The sequence below is a fragment of the Camelina sativa genome, chromosome 2, assembly GCF_030686135.1.
Source record: "Camelina sativa cultivar CO46 ecotype springtype chromosome 2, ASM3068613v1".
In the NCBI taxonomy this organism is placed as follows: domain Eukaryota; kingdom Viridiplantae; phylum Streptophyta; class Magnoliopsida; order Brassicales; family Brassicaceae; genus Camelina; species Camelina sativa.
The window spans coordinates 17626403-17650269 of record NC_141881.1 but is presented as its reverse complement, the minus strand read 5'-3'; the positions used below and the strand labels follow the sequence as shown (position 1 = coordinate 17650269).

General features: G+C 31.1%; 2 protein-coding genes and 2 long non-coding RNA genes across 4 annotated transcripts; 3 read left to right on the top strand and 1 right to left on the bottom strand.

The window, feature by feature from the left end:
• The first annotated feature begins 1132 nt into the window (after positions 1–1132).
• Positions 1133–2376, top strand: LOC147948790 (uncharacterized). Its single transcript, XR_015573736.1, has 2 exons — positions 1133–1247; positions 1354–2376. It is a non-coding gene; the product is annotated as an uncharacterized LOC147948790 (long non-coding RNA).
• Positions 2377–11976: 9600 nt separating this feature from the next.
• On the top strand, positions 11977–12499 carry LOC147948789 (uncharacterized). Its single transcript, XR_015573734.1, has 3 exons — positions 11977–12101; positions 12244–12274; positions 12361–12499. It is a non-coding gene; the product is annotated as an uncharacterized LOC147948789 (long non-coding RNA).
• A 115-nt stretch (positions 12500–12614) lies between these two features.
• Positions 12615–13792, top strand: LOC104724285 (uncharacterized). The gene is made up of 3 exons (XM_087468544.1): positions 12615–12662; positions 13095–13307; positions 13405–13792. The coding sequence occupies exons 1-3, from the start codon at positions 12615–12617 to the stop codon at positions 13600–13602; spliced, it is 459 nt and encodes a 152-aa protein (XP_087324670.1). The 3' UTR covers positions 13603–13792.
• A 5998-nt stretch (positions 13793–19790) lies between these two features.
• On the bottom strand, positions 19791–22039 carry LOC147948788 (uncharacterized). Its single transcript, XM_087468540.1, has 3 exons — positions 21209–22039; positions 20880–21098; positions 19791–20687 (listed from the first exon to the last, which is right to left on the bottom strand). Exons 1-3 carry the CDS (start codon positions 22037–22039, stop codon positions 19791–19793), a joined length of 1947 nt encoding a protein of 648 aa, XP_087324666.1.
• Positions 22040–23867: the final 1828 nt, after the last annotated feature.

Sequence of the window (23867 nt, the reverse complement as noted above, 5' to 3'; positions counted from 1 at the left end):
ATTATAACAATTAATACATGTCAGCTTTTTTTAATCCTAGGTGGACGCATAATAGTCTTCTAAAATCGATCTTTCTTCTTCTTCTTCTTTTTGTCGATAGATTTGAGTACTTAAATTATTCGTCTTATTTCTAATTCGCTTTCGACCTATGTCCAAATATCGCATATGAAAACCTCAGAACAAAATCATGGAACATCTCGATTACAACTTTTTATTTTTAACGCGATTTGGAATTCTTCTCAAGTTGAAGCGCAATATTCATATTTCTGATGGGAATCGATTCGGCTCGTGAGGATCTACGAGTCTACCTAGAATAATGTTGCGGCGGTGGCGGAGGAAGAAGCTGGAGAGGTTGTGAGTACATTGCAACAAGCTTCACAGCATCCATTGGATTGAGTTGATTTGTCTGGTCGGAAAATGAAACTTAAGCATTTGAAAAGTTACAAGATATCCTTGTCCTTAATCTCTATGACAATCAGCCTGAGGCTTGTTCTAAATCCAGAAAATTGTAATATCCAAGAACATCTGTTAGTGTTATGATATGTTATGTGTCAAAGATGTAAACTTTTGCTCTGGATTTGAATCTTTAGGGTAACTTAGGCCCTGATTGGCAGGAGACTTTTAAGACTTTAAAACAAATAAAAGACTTGACAGCCAATAATTTGCCAATCAGACTTTTTTTACTTTTATTTTTTTTAAAGTTTTGTAAGCCACTTTTATTTTTCTCTTCGTTGTTTACTCAGAATTTTTAAAGCCTCAAATTCAGGCTTTAAAATTAAACAAATAGAAAAACTTTATTTTTTTTCTTCCCATTATATTTAAAATCTCTCCACAAGTTTATATATATATTTTACATACTTTTATTTTTATAAATTAATTTTTCTTATTTTATTCTCTTTCTTTTAAGATCCATTTCAATAATAATTATTTTTATTTTCATTATTATCATTAATATCATCATTTTAATATATTTTAATAATAAAAGTAATAGTTATCTTATTAAAAGTATTTGTTACCAATCAAATTTTAACAGTTAAAGTTTTTAAAGTTTCTACAGTTAAAGCATTTACAGCCAAATTCTCTACAGCTAAATTTTTAAAGTTAAAGTCTTTACAGTCATAAGTAACAGCCGTTACCAATCAGGGCCTTAATTGGTTTTTAGATATGTTCTTTGTCAAGCAAATATGTTAGTGTGTGTTTGCTTTGTTCAAAGATTTAAACTTTACTTGATTTTGAGTCTTTAATAGGTAATTATCTGCCTAACTGGATCGGTTATTGTGGTGATATCTAGATTGAGATTGATTTTAAAGTGTGTGTTGCTTTGTCTTGATCAAAGGCTATGTTTGATTGCAGAGGCTGAACACGGTGTGGCTCTTGCAATATTAAAGAGAGATCATTGGTCACAGAAAATAGCGAGCTCAAAGAGCCTTGTGAAGCAGATGTTGGAACCTGATCCCACTAAGCGTTCGACTCCTCAGCAAGTTCTTGATGAAATGATTTTAACTCATTTTTTTCTTATTCAGCTTGCTTTTTCTTCTGTTGGGTTTGAAGTTGCGAAACAGAATGATAAGCTCCAAATGTTCTTTTAGGGGATATTGTTAGGTCAAGGTTGAAGCGACTCTCCATGATGAATAGATTGAAAAGATAAGCTCTACACATAAATGTTGCCTCTTAATATTTTTCAGATGAGTTTATACTTTTGTTTGGAGCTTTGATTGGTTTCACTTACTAGCTCTCTTTTGATGCTTCCCGGTAATAGTTGAGCACTTGTCTCTTTAAGAAGTTGAAGTGATCATAAACATGTTTACACTGATGGATGCAGTTGTCTCTTTCTGTTTGTTTTTTTCTATACTAAATCTTTGGTGATGCAATTTTTGACCCTATAAGATTTTAGGGAATACATTGTCCCACTTAGTTTTGTTAAGTATTGAGCTGTTCTCAATTGGTTTTAGTGATTTTTTCTTCTATGTTGTCCTGATTTAAGTTAGGCATAATTTGTTTTTGACGTATAAGACTGGTACTCTTTTGTTCTTTCGATTTTGGATTAGAAAACAACCATTTGATTTTCAGATTGTTATGCTTTGGACAAAAGAAAAAAGCGATTCATGAGGGAGCAAGAGAACTCATCAGTAAGCTGTGACAATGTCAAGAGATTCATACATTGAAGAGGTGAATCACATAGGAGGAGAAGAAGGCTTTGGATCAAATCCCTAAATTGAATTTTGGGGATTAAGCAAATGAATCAAGAGGGAGTGTTAAAAGTTGATTCATTACTTAATCCTGCAACAAGAAGCAGGAGAAATTGAAAAATGCGATGATGGTGAAGAACGCAGAGGAAGCATGAGCATATGAACTGGTGGTGTGGTCACAGAGGAAGAAGAAGATGCAAAGGAGAGGAAACGTGACTTGGTCACTAAAGTAAAAATATCATTGGGTCATTATTGTAGTAAACCCGTACGTACAAATGGGTTTTTTTTTTAGTTTTAAGTTTAAATAAGAACAAGTAGAAATATGTTGTAAAAGATAAATTATATGAGACTAAAGAGATGGAGGTTGAAGTGGCTCAATCTAAATTATTATAAGAGAGCTATCAAGAACATATACAATGTAGACATGATAGAGTAATATCTCTTACTGTTTTAGAGGGTTTATGAGTGAGAAAATCAATAATTAGGTTTGTAATTTCTAAACTTATTTCTTAAGGTAATAAAATTTAAAATATATTAAAAATTAAATTGATAAAATCAAAAACACAAGTATCATATTATCATAATATGATGTAAATAATAACAACAAAAAAACTTACCCTTCAAATTATCAAAAACTTATGAAATTTGATTATAAAAAATACAATATATTAAATTATGAATTAGAAAAAAAAAATATATATATAACTAAAATTAAATAAAAAATCCAATCCGCAGCGTCTGAGTTTGAGTTTTACACTTCTAACTCTTATGGGTTTGATAATTTGTTGTTTCCCATGAGTCCCAGGAGGTGGAAAGACAGCAGAAGTTGTCGGACCCAATGAATACCTCAAGTGATGATTTCACTTACAGTGATGGTGGACGGAATGGAAGAGTAAAAGAAAATTTTCATCGAAAGGATTTTTCTGAGAAAAAACTCAAGGAGTATAATGTAGCTTTTTTGGCATTTGATTACCAGAGTGTTCATTTCCTGTTAAATAGTCTAATACTGTACTATGATTATCAAATACATATTCTCAGCTCTTTTGGCATTACAAAACAAGGATCTCCAATACATCCTAAAAAATAAAAACAACATTATATTCTACAATTCCATTACCAAAAAAAGAAAAGATAACAAGAAAAAAGATAACAAAAAAAAAAGATTAACAGAAAACAAGAATTCAGATTACAAACAACATTAATCAAAATAGTTATAACAAAAAAAAAAACAACCCCGCGGCGTAGCGCGGGTACTATCCTAGTCAATACAATAAAAGAAGAAGGAGTTTCTTTCATGTGTTGACACATCTTCTTTTTAGTTGAAGGAGGAATTGACACATCAGTTAAATTGTGTAACCAATCAAATTATAACAATTAATACACTCCATCTCTAATTTTGCCAACATGTCAATAATCACAATTCCAAGAAAATTAAAACCCAAAATACAATAAAAGAAAAGAAGTTTCTCTCATGTGTTGACATATCAGCTTTTTAGTTGAAGGAGGAATTGACACATCAGTTAAATTGTGTAACCAATCAAATTATAATAATTAATACACCTCATCTCTAATTTTGCCAACATGTCAATAATCACAATTCCAAGAAAATTAAAACCCAACAGAAAACAGCGACAAATGATCGATTAGATTTTAGCAGGTTCTATGTCTCTTCCAATGACATATATTTTCATGAACAAATCCTTTATTTTGTATTGTTTATGACTTTGAAATTTAGGATTATATATTAAGCGGAACGTTGATTTCGACGGAATAGTTCCTAGTGTATTGAGCTTCGATTGAGAGTGTATCCTACTTTTTTAAGAGAAAACAAGTGTGGCTGGGTTGTCATTACTTCAATCCATGAAAGTTTATTCTCTATGTAAATATCCGATGCTTGTCCTCCATATAATAAAATATGAATTTATTCTGTGTATTAAGGTTTGTAACGTGAATTCTTCTTATATAAAAACATAATCATGAGATTTGACTACCTTTTGTTTGTTTTTTATATTTATATACTAGGTGCTTTCCCACGCAACGCGTGGGTTGTAGTTTAGTTGGCACTTTCTTGTTTTTTTGGTCTTTTTTATTTTCTCTTTTGTATTATTTCGTTTTAATTAGGCATATACGGGCTTTGCCATCACTTTTATTAATACACTATATGTTTATACCATTTCGTTCAGATGTGTATAATTGTGGCGTTTACTTTTTATGAATTATGAAGATGTTGTTTCTTGCTTTTGAGGATCCAATCTTATCATTGACTGATATTGTTTCCAATACATTTATTGTATTATAGATTTTCTAATTAACTGCTTATGTACACCCTTCATACGTTGATGTTGCAATAATAAGTTATTTTTTTAAAATATCTTCCGTATAAGTGATTATGTTTGTATGCCCATGTTTTGGTCTAATATTAATAAGATCATTTCTGTTTTTCTTTAGTTGGCTTTGAGACCAATATTGAGTTAAGCAAATAATGGGTCGAATTATGGTGTTAATAAGTAATATAAATTCTTATGTATATATATTGTATATATGTGACTATAAATTTAGCTAACTAAAAAATTATGTAATATTTAAATACAATCTTGAACATATATATATATATATATATATATTTTTATTTGTGGGAGTAATGTATGAAATTATTGGATAGAAGTTATTTTTGAGTTAAATGACCTTTAATGTCTTTAAAGTGAGTTAAATATTAATAAATTTTTATATGTGTCTTGACTTTTTTAAAAAGGAATACCAAGTGTTTCCTTCCAAATTTGAAGTGATATAGTATTTTAGTTTTCTTATATGATTTTATGAACTTCAATGTAAAAGTTTTTCAAAGTAATAAGTACACTCACTGATTGAATTATAAAATTTGGAGAAATGTTTATTTCGTTTAATCATCTGCTTTTTTAAATAAATTAAATAAGTATGTTATTCCTACAAATAGGACAACATATATTATAGTTTAACCATGGAGTTAAACAATAGAAATAGAACTTGTGATTGCAAGACAAAATGCTTATATATTACACATTGATTGTTTAAAAATGGATAGGAACATCTAATTCTCAAATAAAGTTGATTGTTTCGTTAAAACCAACATATGTGAATTTAAATTTAACTATGCAAATTTAAAAAATAAATATGAATAGATTAGAAAGGCAAGAAATATAAAAGAAATCTTTTTTAAATAAATAAAATAAAAATTGAAAACAATGTTAAATATATATAATACTTTCTACATTAAAATATAGAATCAAACTCTTACAAGTTACAACACATATGAGATATAACAACATTTGATATTGGTAGGAGAGGAGGAGAGAATGTTTACTATAAGATGGTAATCCAAATTAGATAATGGAGATGAATCTTTAAAAAATAGAACAATGTAATATCTATATATATACAATACTTTCTAAATTAAAATATAGAATCAAACTCTTACAACACATATGAGATATAACAACATTTGATATTGGTGGGAGAGGAAGAGAGAATGATTACTTATAAGATAATAATCCAAATTAGATAAAGGAGATAAATCTTTTAAAATAAGAACAATGTAAAATATATATCATGTAGTCTTTAAAATTAAAATTTAGCATTAACAATTTACAATGATATTTCATTTCTTTTTTACAACCCATACAACAAAAATAAGAAATCAAAAATAACAAAAAAAAAAAAACAAAAAATGATTTAAGGTATTGTAGAAGAGAATGGGAGAATGTGAAAATGAGATAGTAAAAGAATGTCAATATGAGAGAATGATAGATTGAGAGAATGCTTATTTATATGATAAGAAATGATGGAAGTTACATTTAGAACTATGGAGTTACAATAGTAATTTATTGTGTTTGAATAGAATTGAGTGGTAGAATATGATTAATGCATAATTTATTTTATTTTCAGTTATAATTTTATTTTAATATGTGAGTTAAATGTATTGTGTTTATTGGATCTTAAATATTGTTTAAAGCAATTAGAAAGCAAATAAAAAAATTTAAAAAAATTAGAAAACATTAAATGAAAATCAACCAATAAGGAGAGACCAAAACCTTACTTTTATATATATGATATATTGCTTTAAACTTTGAAATGAGAAATATATTATAAACAATAATTTTACATCAGAAATATATTAATTTACCCAACCAAAATATGAATATAAGTTTAGCCAACCAAAATAAATAAAAAATATTAAAATTTAACCAAAAATAATTTCTCTTGAAAGATAATAAGTTAGTAGGAGGAATGAATTAATGTACAATTATTGGATATGAGTTACATTTGAGTTAAATGGAGTTACAAGTCTTTAATTATTGTGACAACCTGCAGATAAATTGGTGACAACTTGTCCTGTGGGAAGGTTGTTAAAGGGTGGGGACCAGGGTTCGAGGAACGCCTGGTGCACCAATAATCTACTGTGTATTTGGATGAATAGTTCCATTTGCCCAGTGAGGGGTTAGGATCGATGCCCTGCAGGGCCAGCTTCGGGCCTATGGGGGCAAGCTAGCGGTGGGCTAGTGGGGTCAACGGGACGGGTTGTCACAATTATAAATAAATATTTTAATTTTTTTATAACCAAAAATAAAAGGAATACCAAGTGGCTGAATCAAAATTCACATGATTTGGTTGTTTGTTGATATAAACTCAACACTTACACATAATATTTCAAAATAAAAAATATTACTTTTTAAGTGACAAAATAAATTAGTTTTCTTATAAAATTATATATAATTCTTCAATCTCAATAATTTTTAAAATCAAAAGGATAACTTATATTTTCTTTGTCCAACACACAAAACTCTCTCTAATCTACAAATCTCATCCGCTAATTCTAACAGTGGGGACATCTCGGTACATCCTGCGCTTCCCGCATTTACCGCTTCCCGCTAACCAGAGACATAATAGATAATTACATATGGATCATTTCAACTTTATGATCTTATTGTGTGGTGAATATTGTAAGGAAGTATAAAAATAATGACTTATAAGATGTTAATATAAAATAGAAAATGGAGATAAACATTTTAAAAGATTAAAATAAATATATAAGATATACATATCATACAAACTCTAAAACTAAGCTTTTACAATGATATTTGATTTGATTTTTATAACTCATACAACAACAATAACAAAAAAAAATACAAAACAAAACAAAACAAAACAAAAAAGAGATTTGAGAGTAGTGGAAGAAGATGAGAGAATGAAAGAGTGATAGACTAAGAGAATAAGATAATGAGTATTTATAGGAAGAGAAATGATGAAAAATTATATTTAGAAAAATGAGAGTTACAATTCTAATTTATTGTTTTGTTTTAATACAATTGATTAATACAACTTAGTGGAGAAATAAAGTTAATGCATAATTTATAGGGAGAAGCTATAAAGATTTCAGTTTTATATTATGTGAGTTAAATGTGAAAATTAATTGTTTTAATATAATTTTTTTTTGTTAAAATTGCATTGCCAAGTGGACCAATAAGGAGAGACTGAAACTCTACTTTTATATATATGATTTTTTTTTGTGTTTTGTAGTTCCAACTTTGCTGTTTGATCGTATTTATACATTATTTTCCATGAACTGGCTGGACGATATGCTTCTTGGTCGTTTGGTGACGAGATCTCGGGAAAGAAGATGACGAAAGAACGGCTCGGGGCTCGGGCCTCGGAGTACATTGCCGGAGACGGGGGGATTATAATGAATACTGCGGCGGCGGAGAGTTAGAAATTTATAACATTCCTCTTTTTACATTCATTAAATTAATAAAATTTAACGTCGGTTTATCAAATGATGCCAAATCTCGTCTTATTAAAAAAGTTAAAGTCGGTTTAACAAGTGACGTTATTAAACTGACGTCTTCCATCCTATTTCTTGTAGTGAGAAGGTAAGCAAAGTAAACTTAATGATGTATATTCTAATGGTAGAGAGAAGTGTCACTCGTGTATACCATTCCCTGTTCTGTTTGGTGCTTTCAAATGGATTAGGATTAACAATATTAGCTTTGCTTAGTGTGTCGTTTGATACTCTTAATTATTGATTTTGTGTTTAAATACTATTTTCTTTGGCCAAATTAAAAATGTTTTTTTCTGAATTATATTTAGTTGATGACTCGAATAGATTCGTTAGATTATTTACTTTACAATAGTTTGGTAGAGCAAACATGGCAGAATCTCACACATGAATTAATTTTTCAAAAGAATTTCTTCAAGAGTTCAGTGTCCTTCCTATCCTTATTGATTCATATTTGCAAGTTCACTGCAATTCATTCTTTGGTACATTCTTCAAGTCACAACTCACTATGGCAAGATCAGACAGTTCAAAATCGAATTTCTTCTCTCATGAAACCAGAATAACCGTTCATGGAGGATGGGTTAAGTCTTTGATTCAACTCACGCCCTTAGGAAGTTGTACTGTGTTTTCTTCTTGCTTAGGTCTTCTGTACTTATTTTTGTTTTCATTAGTTTGTCAAATTAGAGTAAAAAACAAGGATGTCGTAGATGTAAACAAGGTTTTCCCCTAATATATTTTATATTCTAGCAAAAGAAAAGCAAAGTAAATTGCACTATATTATAAATTGAAATCATAATAGACAACTCACCGTAATTTAGATGGATTTGGTTTCTAAAGAAAACTCACAATTGATGCCTTCTTGGTTTTACACGGTAGTTATATTTTTGGGAGTTGAGAGGAATAGTTTTGGAAGAAAAAAATGGGATTTCTGTTAAGTCAAAGTCTCTGTATGCATAAGAGAAGGATGATGAAGGTGTGAATATTACTCGCGGTGGAGAACGGAGGAGCATAAACCTGATTACCTGAGTGGAACACTTAACGTTGAGTACTTCATTAAGAAGGTAAACTTTTGTTCTCTTTTTTCATTTAGAAAATAGCGTTGAGTCAAAATGATTCCATGTATATACAGTTTCGTCATTTTAAATTTTTATATGAAAGTGAAAGTCAGTTTATGATTTATTTGTGTTTGATTGTGGTAGTTAAAAGGTTTTGTTTGGATTAACAAAGCTTCAAAAAATAAAAATGAAATTAATAAACTTTGCTGAATCCTAGCCAAGGTTTATATTTGAAAATTTGGTATATAAGTTTGTCAGAAACTAACTTATCAACATTTTTTTAAAGTCCATTTAGCTTGATATATATATATATATATATATATATATAGTGCTATTTCACAGCCAATGCTTATTTTCTGGTATAGCTTGCTCTATATATAAATTTTTGTTAGAAAATAATTTATCGATAAATTATGTAGACAACTTATCGTTGTTATATCAAAGATTTAAATTTCTTATAAGTAATGAACTGGTTGGACAATTGTTTTGTCATGTAGATATTGAAATCTCTAAAAATGGGTTTTGGAATGAGAAATATATGAATGAATTTTACAATCTAAAAATATGAGTATAAGTAAAATTATAAAAATGAGCAAATATAAAATACTAAATTCTAAAAACATTTAAAAATTTAACTACTCATACTTACATTACATCAAACAAAATAAGCTTAGAAATCTATCCCGCGGCGTAGCGCGGGTATTTACCTAATGTATCTTAAATTACTAATGAATTGTATTAGTATCGTTTGAGCTCTATCTTATTTCATGTAACTTTTGTAACACAGTGAACCTATAATACATTACAAAATACAAATAAATGATCTTATTTTTTTTTTGTTAACCGTGGGGATCCTAAAAGCTTTCTAGGCCCAAAGACTAATCCCACGAGACCCACAAGAAATCCACGTCTTCTTACCACTTAAGGCGTCTCTGGGTGGCCAAGGGGATTTGAACCCAGGGCGGAAGCTCCAGCTGGAGCCCCTTTACCACTAGGCCAAAGGCACTTGGTTCAAAGAAATGATCTTTTTATTAGCTAATATCTATATTAGTAAAAGAAAAATACAAAATAGGCAATGAATCGGATCAATTTCAGAAAATTAAACAAAAATAATCTGAAATTAAAGAAACGGATACGGGTGAAAAAACCCGTAAAATAGTATATAGATCATCCGGTTTTAAGCCCATATCATATCTCACCAAACTTCTGCGCAAATCATTGAAATCATTTAATAAAAACAATTATTAGCATATATGTAACCAATCTTCATCTGGTTGTTAAACATACCAAAAATTGATCGGGTATTGATCATCTTGTTGCCTTTTAAAAAAAAGATCTTTACCCGAATATTTATAGTTCCTATAATTTAGGCAACTATCCATATTTATGTTATAAAAATCATTCGTAATTACTTTCTAATGTATTATATCTTTACCAAATCTTTACCAAATATCTTCTCGCCAAATTTATCCTAATTATTAGGCTACAAAATTTTTCCTAAATCAAGAAACCACTATTCTAAACTAACAAAACCCACAAATGATTACTTTCAATACAGTAAAACCTCTATAAATTAATAAAGTCGGGACCATGAAATTTTATTAATTTATATAAGTTTTAATTTATCGATAAATTAATAATTATTAATTTATAGAGAGACTTTTCTAATTTGGTAAAAAAATATTAAAAATAAGATTTAATATTTATAACTAATATTTTTATAAAATCAATTACAATAAAAATAACAATTATCATGTTTTGAAGATATCACTCAAAGATTTTTATATAATAAAATTATTAAAAATAAACTCTAACAAAAATTAATGTGTAGATATATACATATATTTAGATAAATTTATATAATTATTAATTTATATTATTGATGGGACCATATATTTATAAAGGAGTTTCAAAAAAATTATTATTTTATTATATTATCGAATAGTGTCCAAAATTACTCTAGTCCCAACTTGGAACTAGAGAAATTTATTAATTTATAGAGATTATTAATTTACTGAATATTAATTTATAGAGGTTCTACTGTATTTGGATATCATATTTAATTCGAAAATAATTATGAGAATTTTCTCTACACTATAACCTCGATGACTCAATGGTAGACGTCTACCTATAAATACACATTTGTCATCTACTTTCAATTCATCAAACATAATACCTTTCAAGATTAATTTGCTCCCCATATCGAATTAAGCTTTCAAAATGGCAGCAAATCTTCCAATAACTGATCTAGCATCGATTAAGCCATTCAAGACTTGCTGGAAAATCCAAGTCAAAATCATTCACAGCTGGCAGCAGTATACCACTTATTCCGGTGAGACCATTGAAATGGTCCTAGCTGATGTGTCCGTAATCATTATATAGGTTATGAAAAAAAATTTACTATAATATATTTGAGAAGTTCATAACTTACTATACATATGATTTGTTTGTGTTTAGGGTACTATAATTCATGCTACAGTCAAGAAACAACAACTATATAAGTTTAAGAGACAGATCGTGCCAGGTCAGTGGAGAATCATTGAGAATTTTTCGTTGACTAAGGTAACTGGAAATTTTAGGGTCACAAAGCACGTTTACCGTATCTCTTTCTTGAACACTTCCACCATTGTGTCATGTGCGTCATTATCTAATGAAATGTATCTTGACTTGGTGGATTTCCAAAGCATTCTAAACGATCTTGCATTAGATGAAAACATTTTGATTGGTTAGTATTTTGTTATGCAATTTTAATATATATATATACATTGACATACTCATGTTATCAAATTGTCTTTTATCGAACACATGTTATCCTTTTTAGATGTAATTGGCCAAGTTGTCAATTGGTGAAGTGAAAATTCATGAAGTGAGTAATTACCAAATACTCATGAAACTATATTTTTGAATAAATGTGAATATACAGGGATGAAGGTTTAGCATGTACACTATGGGGTAGGTTTGCTGACAATATATTAGCAGCCTGTGAAAACAATCGTCATAAGATGGTGATATGTTTGCTGCGTTAAGCTAAAGTGACTTCTTTCAAAGGTAACCCTAACACATTGTCAATATTAAATTTTATTAGATAAATATATATGTTTTGTTTTTATATTAATAAATGTCTTTGTTGGATAAGGTTTAAGATCTGTATCGAATGCTTTTGATATGTCTTTACTTTTGATTGATCTAGCCTTGCCTCCAATTGCTTACTTCATAGCAAAGTAAGTTAACTGATCTCTCAACAACTTATTCTTTGGGTTTAAATCAGAAGCTACAGCTAAAAAATTTACCATTACAATGTCTACAGCTTGCCTAATGATGGGTTAGCTTTGACAATTGAACAACCTGGTCAACCTGGTCATAGAGAAGACCAAAAATCCAAGAAAGTTGAATACTATAAAAGTTTCCTAGTGAAATCGATTGCCGAACTCCTAGAGTACAAAGAGGTATTGTACTCTTATTGAGATACTGTTACATAGGGATTATTATAATTTGTTTAAAAATTCATTCTCTATATGTTATTGATTAATACCCTATATTGTAGAAGGCCAATTTAGAATCATGTGTGCTGTCTATGCTATTGATACCGAATTTGCCTGTTACTACTTTGTATGTATAAAGTGTACTAAAACATGCTACAAAAAGTCCCTAAAGTTGAGAATGAAGTTCTTAAAAAGAACAAGAAGACTTTGTTATGGTGTTCTGGATGTAATGAAAGTCACACCAAAGTTGAACCAAGGTAATTTTATTAAATATTTTAAGTCGTTTAAAATTAGTAAAAGATTAATATATTAATATATATTTGAAAATAATTATGCTAAAATAGATGTATTATAGGTACAGAGTAACTCTGTGTGTGATGGATACCACTGCACAGACCAAATGTTTGTTGTTTGAGAATGATGCAAACAGTCTCATACACAATCATCTCTTCAGCTTCTGGATGGCCATTTTGACGAGGTATCATTTCATGTGTTTTAGTAGTAGAACAATAAATAACTATTAAAGTTTCATATTTTGAACATATGATTTGCTTTTTAGATACAAGATCCAACAAACATCCCTCAAGAAATTCAGAATCTGGTCGGAAAGACTTTCCAATTTGTTGGGAGTACTGAAAAGGATAATATCAGAGATGCAAGTGATACATACAAGGTTTGTCATGCCTTTGTTGGTCTAGAAGTTGAGAAAGATGACACTATTGAACATTCAATGGGTGATGGTGATTTAGCCACTCTTGTGAGTGCAAATGAGGTATGGACCCTAAATAAATGAATTGTAAATATAGACATTCTTCTATAAATTTTTGATATATAGTATAAATATATTAATAATTAATTATGTTTTATAGGAAATTGGAATGTTGTCAAACAGTAGTGTTGCTGATGAAGAACTAACAACTCCTTCCACTACTCCATCATCAAAGCGGAAGGATGATGTGTCTGACGATTCGTCTAATAATTCATCATCTTCTAAGAAGGCCTGTTTGGGTTCAATTCCTCTTGCAATTGATGATCAAAATGATGGAGATAGACCAGCTGATGGTTGAGGAGTGGTAGAGAAGATCAGAAGAGATTGGATTGGATAAATCACTAAGTCGTCTATTGTTTTTGAAGTTTTAATTTTTGTTTCAATAAGCTTAGAGGTCTAAGCATGGTTTTCTGTTTTAAAAGGTCGCATTATGAACCATTTTAAAGTTTATTTCTTATTTCATAATAAAATGACTTAGTTCTATCTGATTTCATTTTTTACCATAAAGTCCTATAAAATTTATAAAAACCATCAAAATGCAATTCACATTAAGGTTAGTGTAATGATTAAATTTATAAAACAAGTAGGGAAAATATATTCTACTAAAATTTATTGTTAGTTAAATAAAAACTATGTTAATATTAATTATTAAAAAAATTAGGCAAAAATTTTCTCAATACTATTGTGTTTATTTTACAAGAGATTTTAATGGTTGTGTTTAATAAAGAAATTTTAATGTGGATTCAGATAAACACAATATTTTATGGAATTACTGTTCATTATTTATCTATTTTCAATTATACTTTATTGTCTTGAAGTAAATTCGAGCCCTATATTCAAATCTTCAAATTATAAACTATACTGGATTAGGACCCGCGGTATACCGCGGACAAAATTATTTATAATTAAAATATTAAAATTATAAATTGTATTTGTTGGTTAAATATGTTATAATTATATACTAACTGTTAAATAAACCATATAATACCGCAATATAATTTATTTTTATAGAATATTTATTTAAATTTAATTAGATATGTCTATTCTCTGATACTGACAGTGTTAACAAAATAATGAAATGATGTTTTACCCGTGTAACACAGAATTATTGATATTTTTTAATTTATATAAATATCGATAAAACCCGTCCCGCTATATAACGCCGTCCCGAGATATTTTAATTCACATTATATCATCTTAACTTTTAATATTTATTGTGTATCTACGGTATAATATTTATCATATTTAACTTTTTAAAAGTTTTAAATATTTTTCATATTTAATCTTTTAAAAATCTTTAAAATAAAGAACCGGAATAAACCAAATAAAAGTTTTTAAAGTTTGAATGTCTGATAAATCAAGAGTCTACTCATTTGTATTCAGAATCATTTTGGCAATTGAGAATATCATTAATGTCGTAGTTATTTCAATATAATTTTCCGGAAATTTTGTCTACAAATTCATTTTCCGGAAATTTTTTCAAGATTATTAGCAAAAGAGTATATTTTCGCGGGTCCTATGAAATTTTGGACATCATTTTGTCTACAACCTAAATAAATGGAGGCTCTTAAATTATGAATTATCAAGAGGCCCATAAAATACTAAGAGATCCATATAAAATTGCTAGAGGTGGACAGAATTAATTGCATTAGTAGCATTAATTGCTAAATCTTTCCTTATTAGTATTTTTGAGCAAAAACTGCTGCAAAAATACTAGTATAGATGTGACAATAAATCTATGACAATACCCTCTAATTCAGCATTCTGAAAACTTACATTTTCCTCCATATGCAGGGAAACACAATATTATCATCACCTCTGAGAAAACCCGAACTTTGTTGTATTGTATGGTTGATATGACCTATGTATTGTTAAATATTGTAAAATGATAATAATTTAACTTTCCAAATAGGTTTTCTATAATTGACAATATAATTTACTGCTAATTTAAAGAAATTTACAATATAATAAACATTCAATAGGTGAACTAATAAAATCTTTTCAATTAAAACAACGATTCTTCAAATCTTTCTAATTAATTAAAATAGTTTTCGATAAGTAAAAAATAATAACCAGCCGATGCGTGTTTGTTCATGTTTAATTAAACAAAATTTCTGATTAAAAACCCATCTCAGATCGTAAGTATTTACAAATTTCCTGTGGAGATATGAAAAAGCGAAATATAGGCTCAAGTCCAGGTGAATGTTTTCTAACAACTCCTAAGAGAACTAGAGAATTGCCATCAAATAATCCATCTAGCATGCTTACTCAAGAAAATGCTACTCAGTGCAATTATACTATTCCAATAAATTCAGCTTTTACAAGAGTGTCCGAAGATATTACAAACTTACCAGCTAGAAGACGTGACATACTCGCAACACCGCCAATTCGACCTGCGCCTTCCTCCAATTCTTCTCTTCTACAATCTGGTAAGATAATATTGTGTCAGTTCCCTCTAAATTAAACTTTCTAAAATAGAGTTAATAATATGTTTATGTAAATTAAACTTTTCTACAATTTGCACCTACGTAGGTGTTTTTACAGGATCAGAGACTGTGTTAAATGGATCTATTACAATTACTACATACAAGCCATCAACATCTACTCCATCTTCCACATGTGTCTTTGAAAGAGCCAGAAACAAACTAAGATCATTTAGGAGGAATTCTTATATTAATAATCAGTCGACAACTTCAGTAGATAAAAAAAATAGTGAGAACAATTTGTCTATCCCTATATATTTCATAAAAATCTAGAATTCAAATTTAAGATGATCATTCAGATTAAAAGTAACTTATATATTATTTTGGTGTACTGTGTTTAAGATGAAGATGATCATTCAGCATATATGATTAACCGCTCCTCTACCATTGATTTACAAACACCAAAAGACAATGTTACTACTCTACCAAGGAATTTGGAAGCTGTCTTTAATGATGCCTACTGGCCGGATTCATCTGATGGTATGATTACTTATATTCTCCTAAGACTTCATTTTAATAGGTGGGTCCATGAACGAATCTAAAATTTGGTAAAGCAGATGACTGCCATTTTGGGATGGACCAAGCATATCATTTAACGAGCAGTGACAAAGACATACCAAGTGCTTATCTGTCATATGATCTAGGACCAAATGACATTGATGAGAGACCAAAACCAAAGAAAAAAATAACTCGATCTAAAGGGAAAGGGAGAAATAAAGCACAAAAAGCCAATGACTGAGGTAATTATTAAACTTATTTTTTTTTTAAGGTTCTGGTAGATTCATATAACGATATGTTTGTTTTACGATTATTTCTAGGTTATTTAGATCATGGTGATCCAGAATTTAAATGTCAATATTGTGGTGCATTGATGTGGTAAGATGAGAGGCTCAACAAAAGAAGAAATTCTAAAAATCCTATATTCTCACTTTGTCGTCTACAAGGAACTGTCCAACTGCCACTTTTCAAACAATCTCCAAATTTTTTGAAAAAAATGCTTACAGGTACTGACCGACGAAGCAAGCATTTTCAAAACAATCTTCGAGGTTATTGCATAGTTTTTGCAATGACTTCCCTCAGAGGGAAAGTTGATAAAACAGTTCACACAGGTAACAGAACAAATATGTTTCAAGTACAAGGATCTAATAATCATCTTATTGGTAGTATGGAACCAAAAGAGAAAGATTATGCAAAGTTCTCACAACTATACATTGTGGATACCGAAAATGAAGTTTCGAATAGAGAATCAGTTTTGACGTACGTATCAATAATAGTCTCACAATATAATAACATATTTGGTTTAAAAACTGTCAAAATAGAAATAGAAATCTGTATTTATTTATTTGGTATATTTTCAATGCAGTGAATGTAAACTCAGTAATGCAAAGGCCGGGAAACAAAATTTGAAAAGGGAAATCATAGAACCTCTCATTAAGATGTTGGATGAAGTTAATCCTTATGTATCTCACTTCAGGGCAGCTAGAGATAGGTTTGCGTCTTGATGGTAGAAATTACAATAATCCTACAGTTCCAGAGATAGCTGCACTAATTCCTGGTGACTTTGTGAAGAAAATGCCAGAACGTGATATCATTGTTTAGGGAAAAAGTACTGGAAACTTCAAATAATTAGTGAAATTCATCCTTCGTACTTGGCATTACAGTATCCATTGATTCATGTTTTTGGGGAAGATGATTTTAGACCCGGTATAGAGAAAGGATACAGACGCAAAACGAAAACAAAGAAGGTCAAGTGCATTAGTATGAGACAATGGTTTGCATTTCGCATTCAAGAGAGAGAAGTGGAGTCAAATTCGCTTTTACTATCTAGGAGGTTGTTTCAGCTGTATGTTGTAGATGCCTTCACGGCAATAGAGTCTAACCGTTTGAAAAATATACAGCTGAATCAGTCTAAGCTATGGTGTGAGAATTACAGCTCTATTATAGAAGCTAAAGAATCAGGGGAAAACAAAATGGGGGAACAAGGCAATCCTATCTCAATACATTCTTCATTCACTGGTGGACCATGATATATGGTCAAGTTATAATGATGTAATGGCGATATGGAAACACTACGGCTTCCCTGACCTATTCATAACATTTACATGCAATCCTAAGTGGCCCGAGATAACAAGGTACGTTTAAGAAAAAAATGTTTCAATGCGAATGATAGGCCTGACATTATTTCTCGCATCTTCAAGATCAAGTTGGATTCCTTAATGTTTGATTTGACTGAAAAACAACTACTAGGAAAAACAGTTGTAGGTAATACTTATATTTTGTTCTGTGGATCTAATTAGCAATCTTAAATGAAAGGAATTTCTAATTTTTTTTTTTTGTAGCCATGTATACTGTCGAATTTCAGAAAAGAGGTCTTCCTCATGCTCATATACTACTATTCATGGATCAAAAAAGCAAGCTACCAACGTCTAACAAAATCAATAAGATTATTTGTGTTGAGATTCCAGACAAACAGGGGCGGATGCAAGATAAGAGAGGGTGGGGCACGTGCCCCACACTGTTTTTTCTTTTTTTAATACACTTTATGTTATGGTCTAATTGGTGCCACGCCCTAACTAAAAACAAAAACTGTGCCTTAGGCTAAGGCCCTTAGCCATAAACCAGTCCTATTAATACAAAACAAATATTTCAGCCCAAAAATTAAATTTAAAAACCCACATTAAATATAATTTTCATAAACAAATGCATCAAAACAATCTTTTTTTTTGTGTGTAAAGGGTACATGCAAATTATTAAGCAAAAGTGAAGATAGAATAGTGACAAATAAAATAGTGATAAAAATATTAGTGAATATATTATATATATTAAAATTTTGTGATTTTTTAATTTACTACACAACTTATTTTTATGTTTGTTTGATTTATTTTTACTATTAAAAATTTTCGTTGTGTAGTGCTCCAAGCTAAAAAATGTTATGGATCTGCAGTGACTTTCCTTCTTTTAGTTGCGGAATCTGGCGTAGTGGATTATTTTCTTTCATTAGCAACTTCCAAGCAGATAAGCAAAAAAAAGTGCTAGCCAAACAGTTGAGGGTTCAAGTCGATAAATTAGAAGATGCGCACAATGCTGGAGGGGAGGAATCTCAAGGGTGTACGCTAATTTTGGCTGAAGGAGATTCTGCTATTAATCTAGTTTAAGTGTTTACCAAATATTGAGCTACCTCTGAGGTTTTACCTCAACACTCTCTAATATTCTTTTTTTGTCCATTAGATGGTGGGCTCGTCTGTTATGGGGCCTAACAATTACGGTGTGTTTCCTCTTTGAGGAAAGATAATCTATACTAGTGTTTTTGCAACAGTTTTTGCTCAATAATACTTTTTGGAAAGTTTTTGCATTTAATGCATTGACTTTAATATTAGTTATCAAAAATTTCAAAATTAATTATAGGTAAGATTTAAAAAATAAAGAAATCTGTCTACCTCATTTTATATGATTCTCTTTCATTTTTATTTGAATTTTTATTTAAATTATCTTGAATTATTCTATAATATATTTAGTTATTAAAAATTGTGATTTTTTCTTGCATATGATGTAATAAAAAAATTTTAAAACGGACATATATTACTCAATAGATGAATAAAAAAATACGGGTACAATATCCCACATTGCCTAAAAAATTGGGCAATAGTTCAGAGTCATACTATAAAAGAGACCAAAATGATTCAGAACACAAATGAGTAGAAAGCTTAATTTATCAGGCATTCAAACTTAGAAAACTTTTATGGTTTATTCCGGTTCTTTATCTTAAATATTTTTAAAAAGTTAAATATTATAAATATTTCAAACTTTTAAAAAGTTAAATATTAGAAATATTTATATTTTGTAAAACGTATAAATATTTATAGTTTTAGAAAGTAAACTTTATAATATATTAATAATATTTAAAAATTTATGAAGTTTCAAATATTATAAATATTTAAACTTTATAAGAAGTTTAAATATTATATATATTTCAACTTTTTTTTTTTCAACCAGACTATAATAGTTAAAATAGAACTCCAAGATTGGTTGCCCAAACAGGAGGATACGAGTTTACAAAGTCAGATTCTGAAGGTAGAGATCGTGAAGATCGAGCTAGGCAATCAGCTCGGGCATTTGCATCTCGTGGAATCTTGGTGAGGCTGAAGGAGGAATAGGAACTTCGAAGCAAAAAGAAATCCTCCAGCAGATTAGAAAAAGCCGGCCAGTCTTCCGGCGTCTGCACCATCGCTACTAACTCGACACTATCCGTCTCAAAAGCCTGACAATCTACTCCCGCCACCAGTAAGGACTCCATTGCCCAGATCAGCGCTTGTAATTCTGCATGAAGAGGGGATATACTCCGACGGTGGCTCCGTGCTCCCAAAAGGATCGTTTTAAGATCTCCATTACAATACCACCATCCCAAACCCTGGTAGGGGTCTGTACCTTTCCAAGAACCATCGAATTGGCATCGAGGAGAGTTACCCCTGTCCTCCGAAAAGGACGGAGGATCCAGAAAATTCACCGAGAAAGACTTGGCCTCTTCCCACAATAGTTTATCCGTAGCCGCTTGATTCAAGATCTCAAGAGGTTCTACCTCAACTCCCTGGAACACTTTCTTATTCCTATCTTTCCAAATTGACCAAATAATCCAAGGTAGTTGAAGTCCTATATCCGAAACCCCGGAATGCGAAGACGCCCGCCAAAAAATAAAATCTAAATTTGCATAAATCGATGTGTATGGAAAACCCCCCGGGTCCAACCGGATAGGGGACAACTCCCAAATACATCGAGACCTAGGGCACTCAAAGAGCGTGTGATTTATAGTTTCCACTGCAGACCCACATCTCTTACACACGGTGTCACACCGAACCCCCCGATGTGCAAGACGCTCTAACACAGGTAAAGTACCTGAACCAATCTGCCAAAAAAAGTGTTGGATTTTGGAGGGTACATCAAGTTTCCACGATTGGGCCCGCAAAGCCGTACACGTCGGCCCATACTCTACATCCGTAATCAATTCCCGAGCTATCCGGTATCCTGATTTGACGGAATATTTCCCAGATTTAGTATAATGCCATATTAATCTATCCGGTTGATGTGTTCTACTAACCGGCATACTCCGAATTAGTTGTATATCCCCCGGATCAAAAAACTCCTCCAAAGTAGGTAAATGCCAATCCTTAGTCGCCGGATTAATTAAATGATTAACCATTAAACTCGGAAGCCACATCCTCCCTTGACCATTCGCTGGTCTAGGACAAGTATCCGGAATCCATGGATCACGCCAAACCGAGATGGATTTACCGGTGCCTACCGCCCATCGCGCCCCCTGCTCCACCAAACCCTTGGTGGAATAAATACTTCTCCAAGCAAAAGACGGGTTATATGGTTTTTTGCCATAAGAGGATGTTTGTTCCTAAAATATCGACTTTTCATCACCTTAGCCATTAAAGACGTTGGATAGTAGATTAGACGCCAAAACTGTTTGGCCAACATAGCCTCATTAAATTGTTCCAGAGCTCGGAAGCCAAGTCCCCCTTCAACTTTATCTTTACATAATTTGTCCCACGCAACCCAATGCATACCACGAGCTTTATCATTGGATTTCCACCAAAAGGTGGAAATTGCACTTGTCAACTTAGAAGTCAATTCCTGAGGTAGTTTATAGCACGACATAACATGGGTCGGTAATGCCAAAGCCACTGATTTAATCATAATTTCCTTTCCGCCCTTCGACAGACACTTTGCAGACCAGCCATTTACACGATCATCAAGCCGATCCTTAACGTAGCTAAAAACCTTAGTTTTCGAACCTTGAAGATTCTCAGGGATACCCAAGTAAGAACCCATGCCTCCCTCCTTATCAATCCCAATAACGGATTTTAACTGGGATCGAATATCCGTAGTAACCTTTTTCCCAAACATAATAGATGATTTAGTCAGATTAACCTCTTGACCTGAAGCTTTGCCATAGGAACCGATTATATCCATAACCGTCCTACACTCCTGGACAGTTGCTTTACAAAAAAACAGACTATCATCTGCAAACAGCAAATGCGAAACAGTAGGACTATCACGGGCGATAGTAATACCCGTCAATTTTTCCTCCCTTTCAGCCTTCTTAATATTAGCTATCAAGACTTCTGTGCAAAGGATAAATAAATATGGTGATAGTGGATCCCCTTGTGGTAACCCCCTCTGAGGTCTAATAAAACCTCTGGGCTGACCATTCAGAAGAAGTTGGTACGAGACCGACGATACACACCACATAATTCACGAAATCCATTTCCTATCAAATCCCAACTTGACCAGAACCGCCTCTAGAAAATCCCACTCTACCTGATCATATGCCTTACTCATATCCGTTTTAAATGCCAAAAATTCCGAATTACACCGACTATTAGTATTTAATCCGTGGAACATCTCCTGAGCCACCAGGATGTTATCAGTAATTAACCGTCCAGAAACAAAAGCTGATTGTGTTTCTGAAACCAAGCGAGGCAATAGGCGTTTTAAATGGAAACACAACACTTTTGAAATAATCTTATAGCTTACATTACATAGGCTTATAGGCCTAAACTCCGTCATGCGCTGAGGCCGATCCACTTTAGGAATAAGACAGATATTAGTCTCATTTAAAAGCGGATCAAAACTGCCAGTGCGAAAAAACTCAGCAATTAAGCCACTAAATCTCCTTTGAGAGAAGACCAGAATCTTTGAAAGAACAAAGCTGTCATCCCATCAGGACCTGGAGTTTTCTCCGGATGCATAGCAAACAAAGCTTGTCTGATTTCCCTTTCCGAGATATCCTGGATAAGATCTCTGTTCATACCTACCGTAACTATCGGATCAATTGCTTGGAGCATCTCAGAAATACCTCCACCGTCGGATTTCTTGAACAGATCCTCAAAATATGTTGTAGCTATATGTTCCATACCCGACGCTGATTCATCCCAAACATTATTTGCACCAAATAAACCAATTATCCTATTCCGAACCCGCCTTTGTTTAGTGGATGCATGGAAATATGATGTATTTTTATCCCCAACTCTTAACCAAATTTTTCTGCTCTTTTGTTGCCAATAAATCTCCACATCCCTGTATGCCTCTTTCAATTTCCTCTCAATTCCCCGAATATCTTCCAGTGAAACCGAATCATCCATCTTCGCATCATGCAGAGCAGTCTTCAAAGAAGAAATAACCGATGGACCAGTCCTGACATTATTTTTCCTCCACCAGGAAATTGAATTCCTACAGTTCCTTATTTTATCAACAAAACCCGGAGTCCTAAAATTCCGTGTACGATTCCTTATATATTTCAACTTTTAAAAAAGTTAGAAGACCTTTAAAATATTAATAATATATTTAAACTTTTACGAAACTTTAAATATGAGAAATACTCAACCGTTTTAAGAATTCTAAGTATTATAAATATTTAAACTTTATAAGAAGAGCCAATCTTATAAAATGTAAATAGTTACAATCTTAATAAATAACATATCAACTCAATCTAATATTTATAATACAAAACAATAAATATTAAAAATTAAGATGATATAGTGCGAGTTAAAATATCTCGGGACGGGGTTATATCGCGGGACGGGTTTTGTCGATATTTATATAAACTGAAAATATCATTAATTCGGTGTTATACGAGTAAAACATCATTTCACTATGTTGTTAACACTATTGGTATCAGAGAATAGATATATCAAATTAAATTAATTAAATAAATATTATGTAAAAAATAAATTATATTACGGTATTATATAGTTTAAACTATAAAATTAACAATTATTATATAATTATTTAACCAATAAATACAACTTATAATTTAAATGTTTTAGTTATAAATAATTTGCCCTATGGTGTACCGCGGATACTAATCTAGTTAATGTATAAGACTCCAGTACAATTCAAATCTTCAACAACAAAATACTTAGGACCTCATAAAGGTTCTCGGTTTAGAGCGAGACAAGGTGTACGAGGACACCAAAGAACTCCAATATGGAAGAATAATAGACATTCTACCTTCATAAATCATTTCTCTTTTATATCTGGCAAAAACTTAACTACTTCTTTCTCCATTTGTATATTG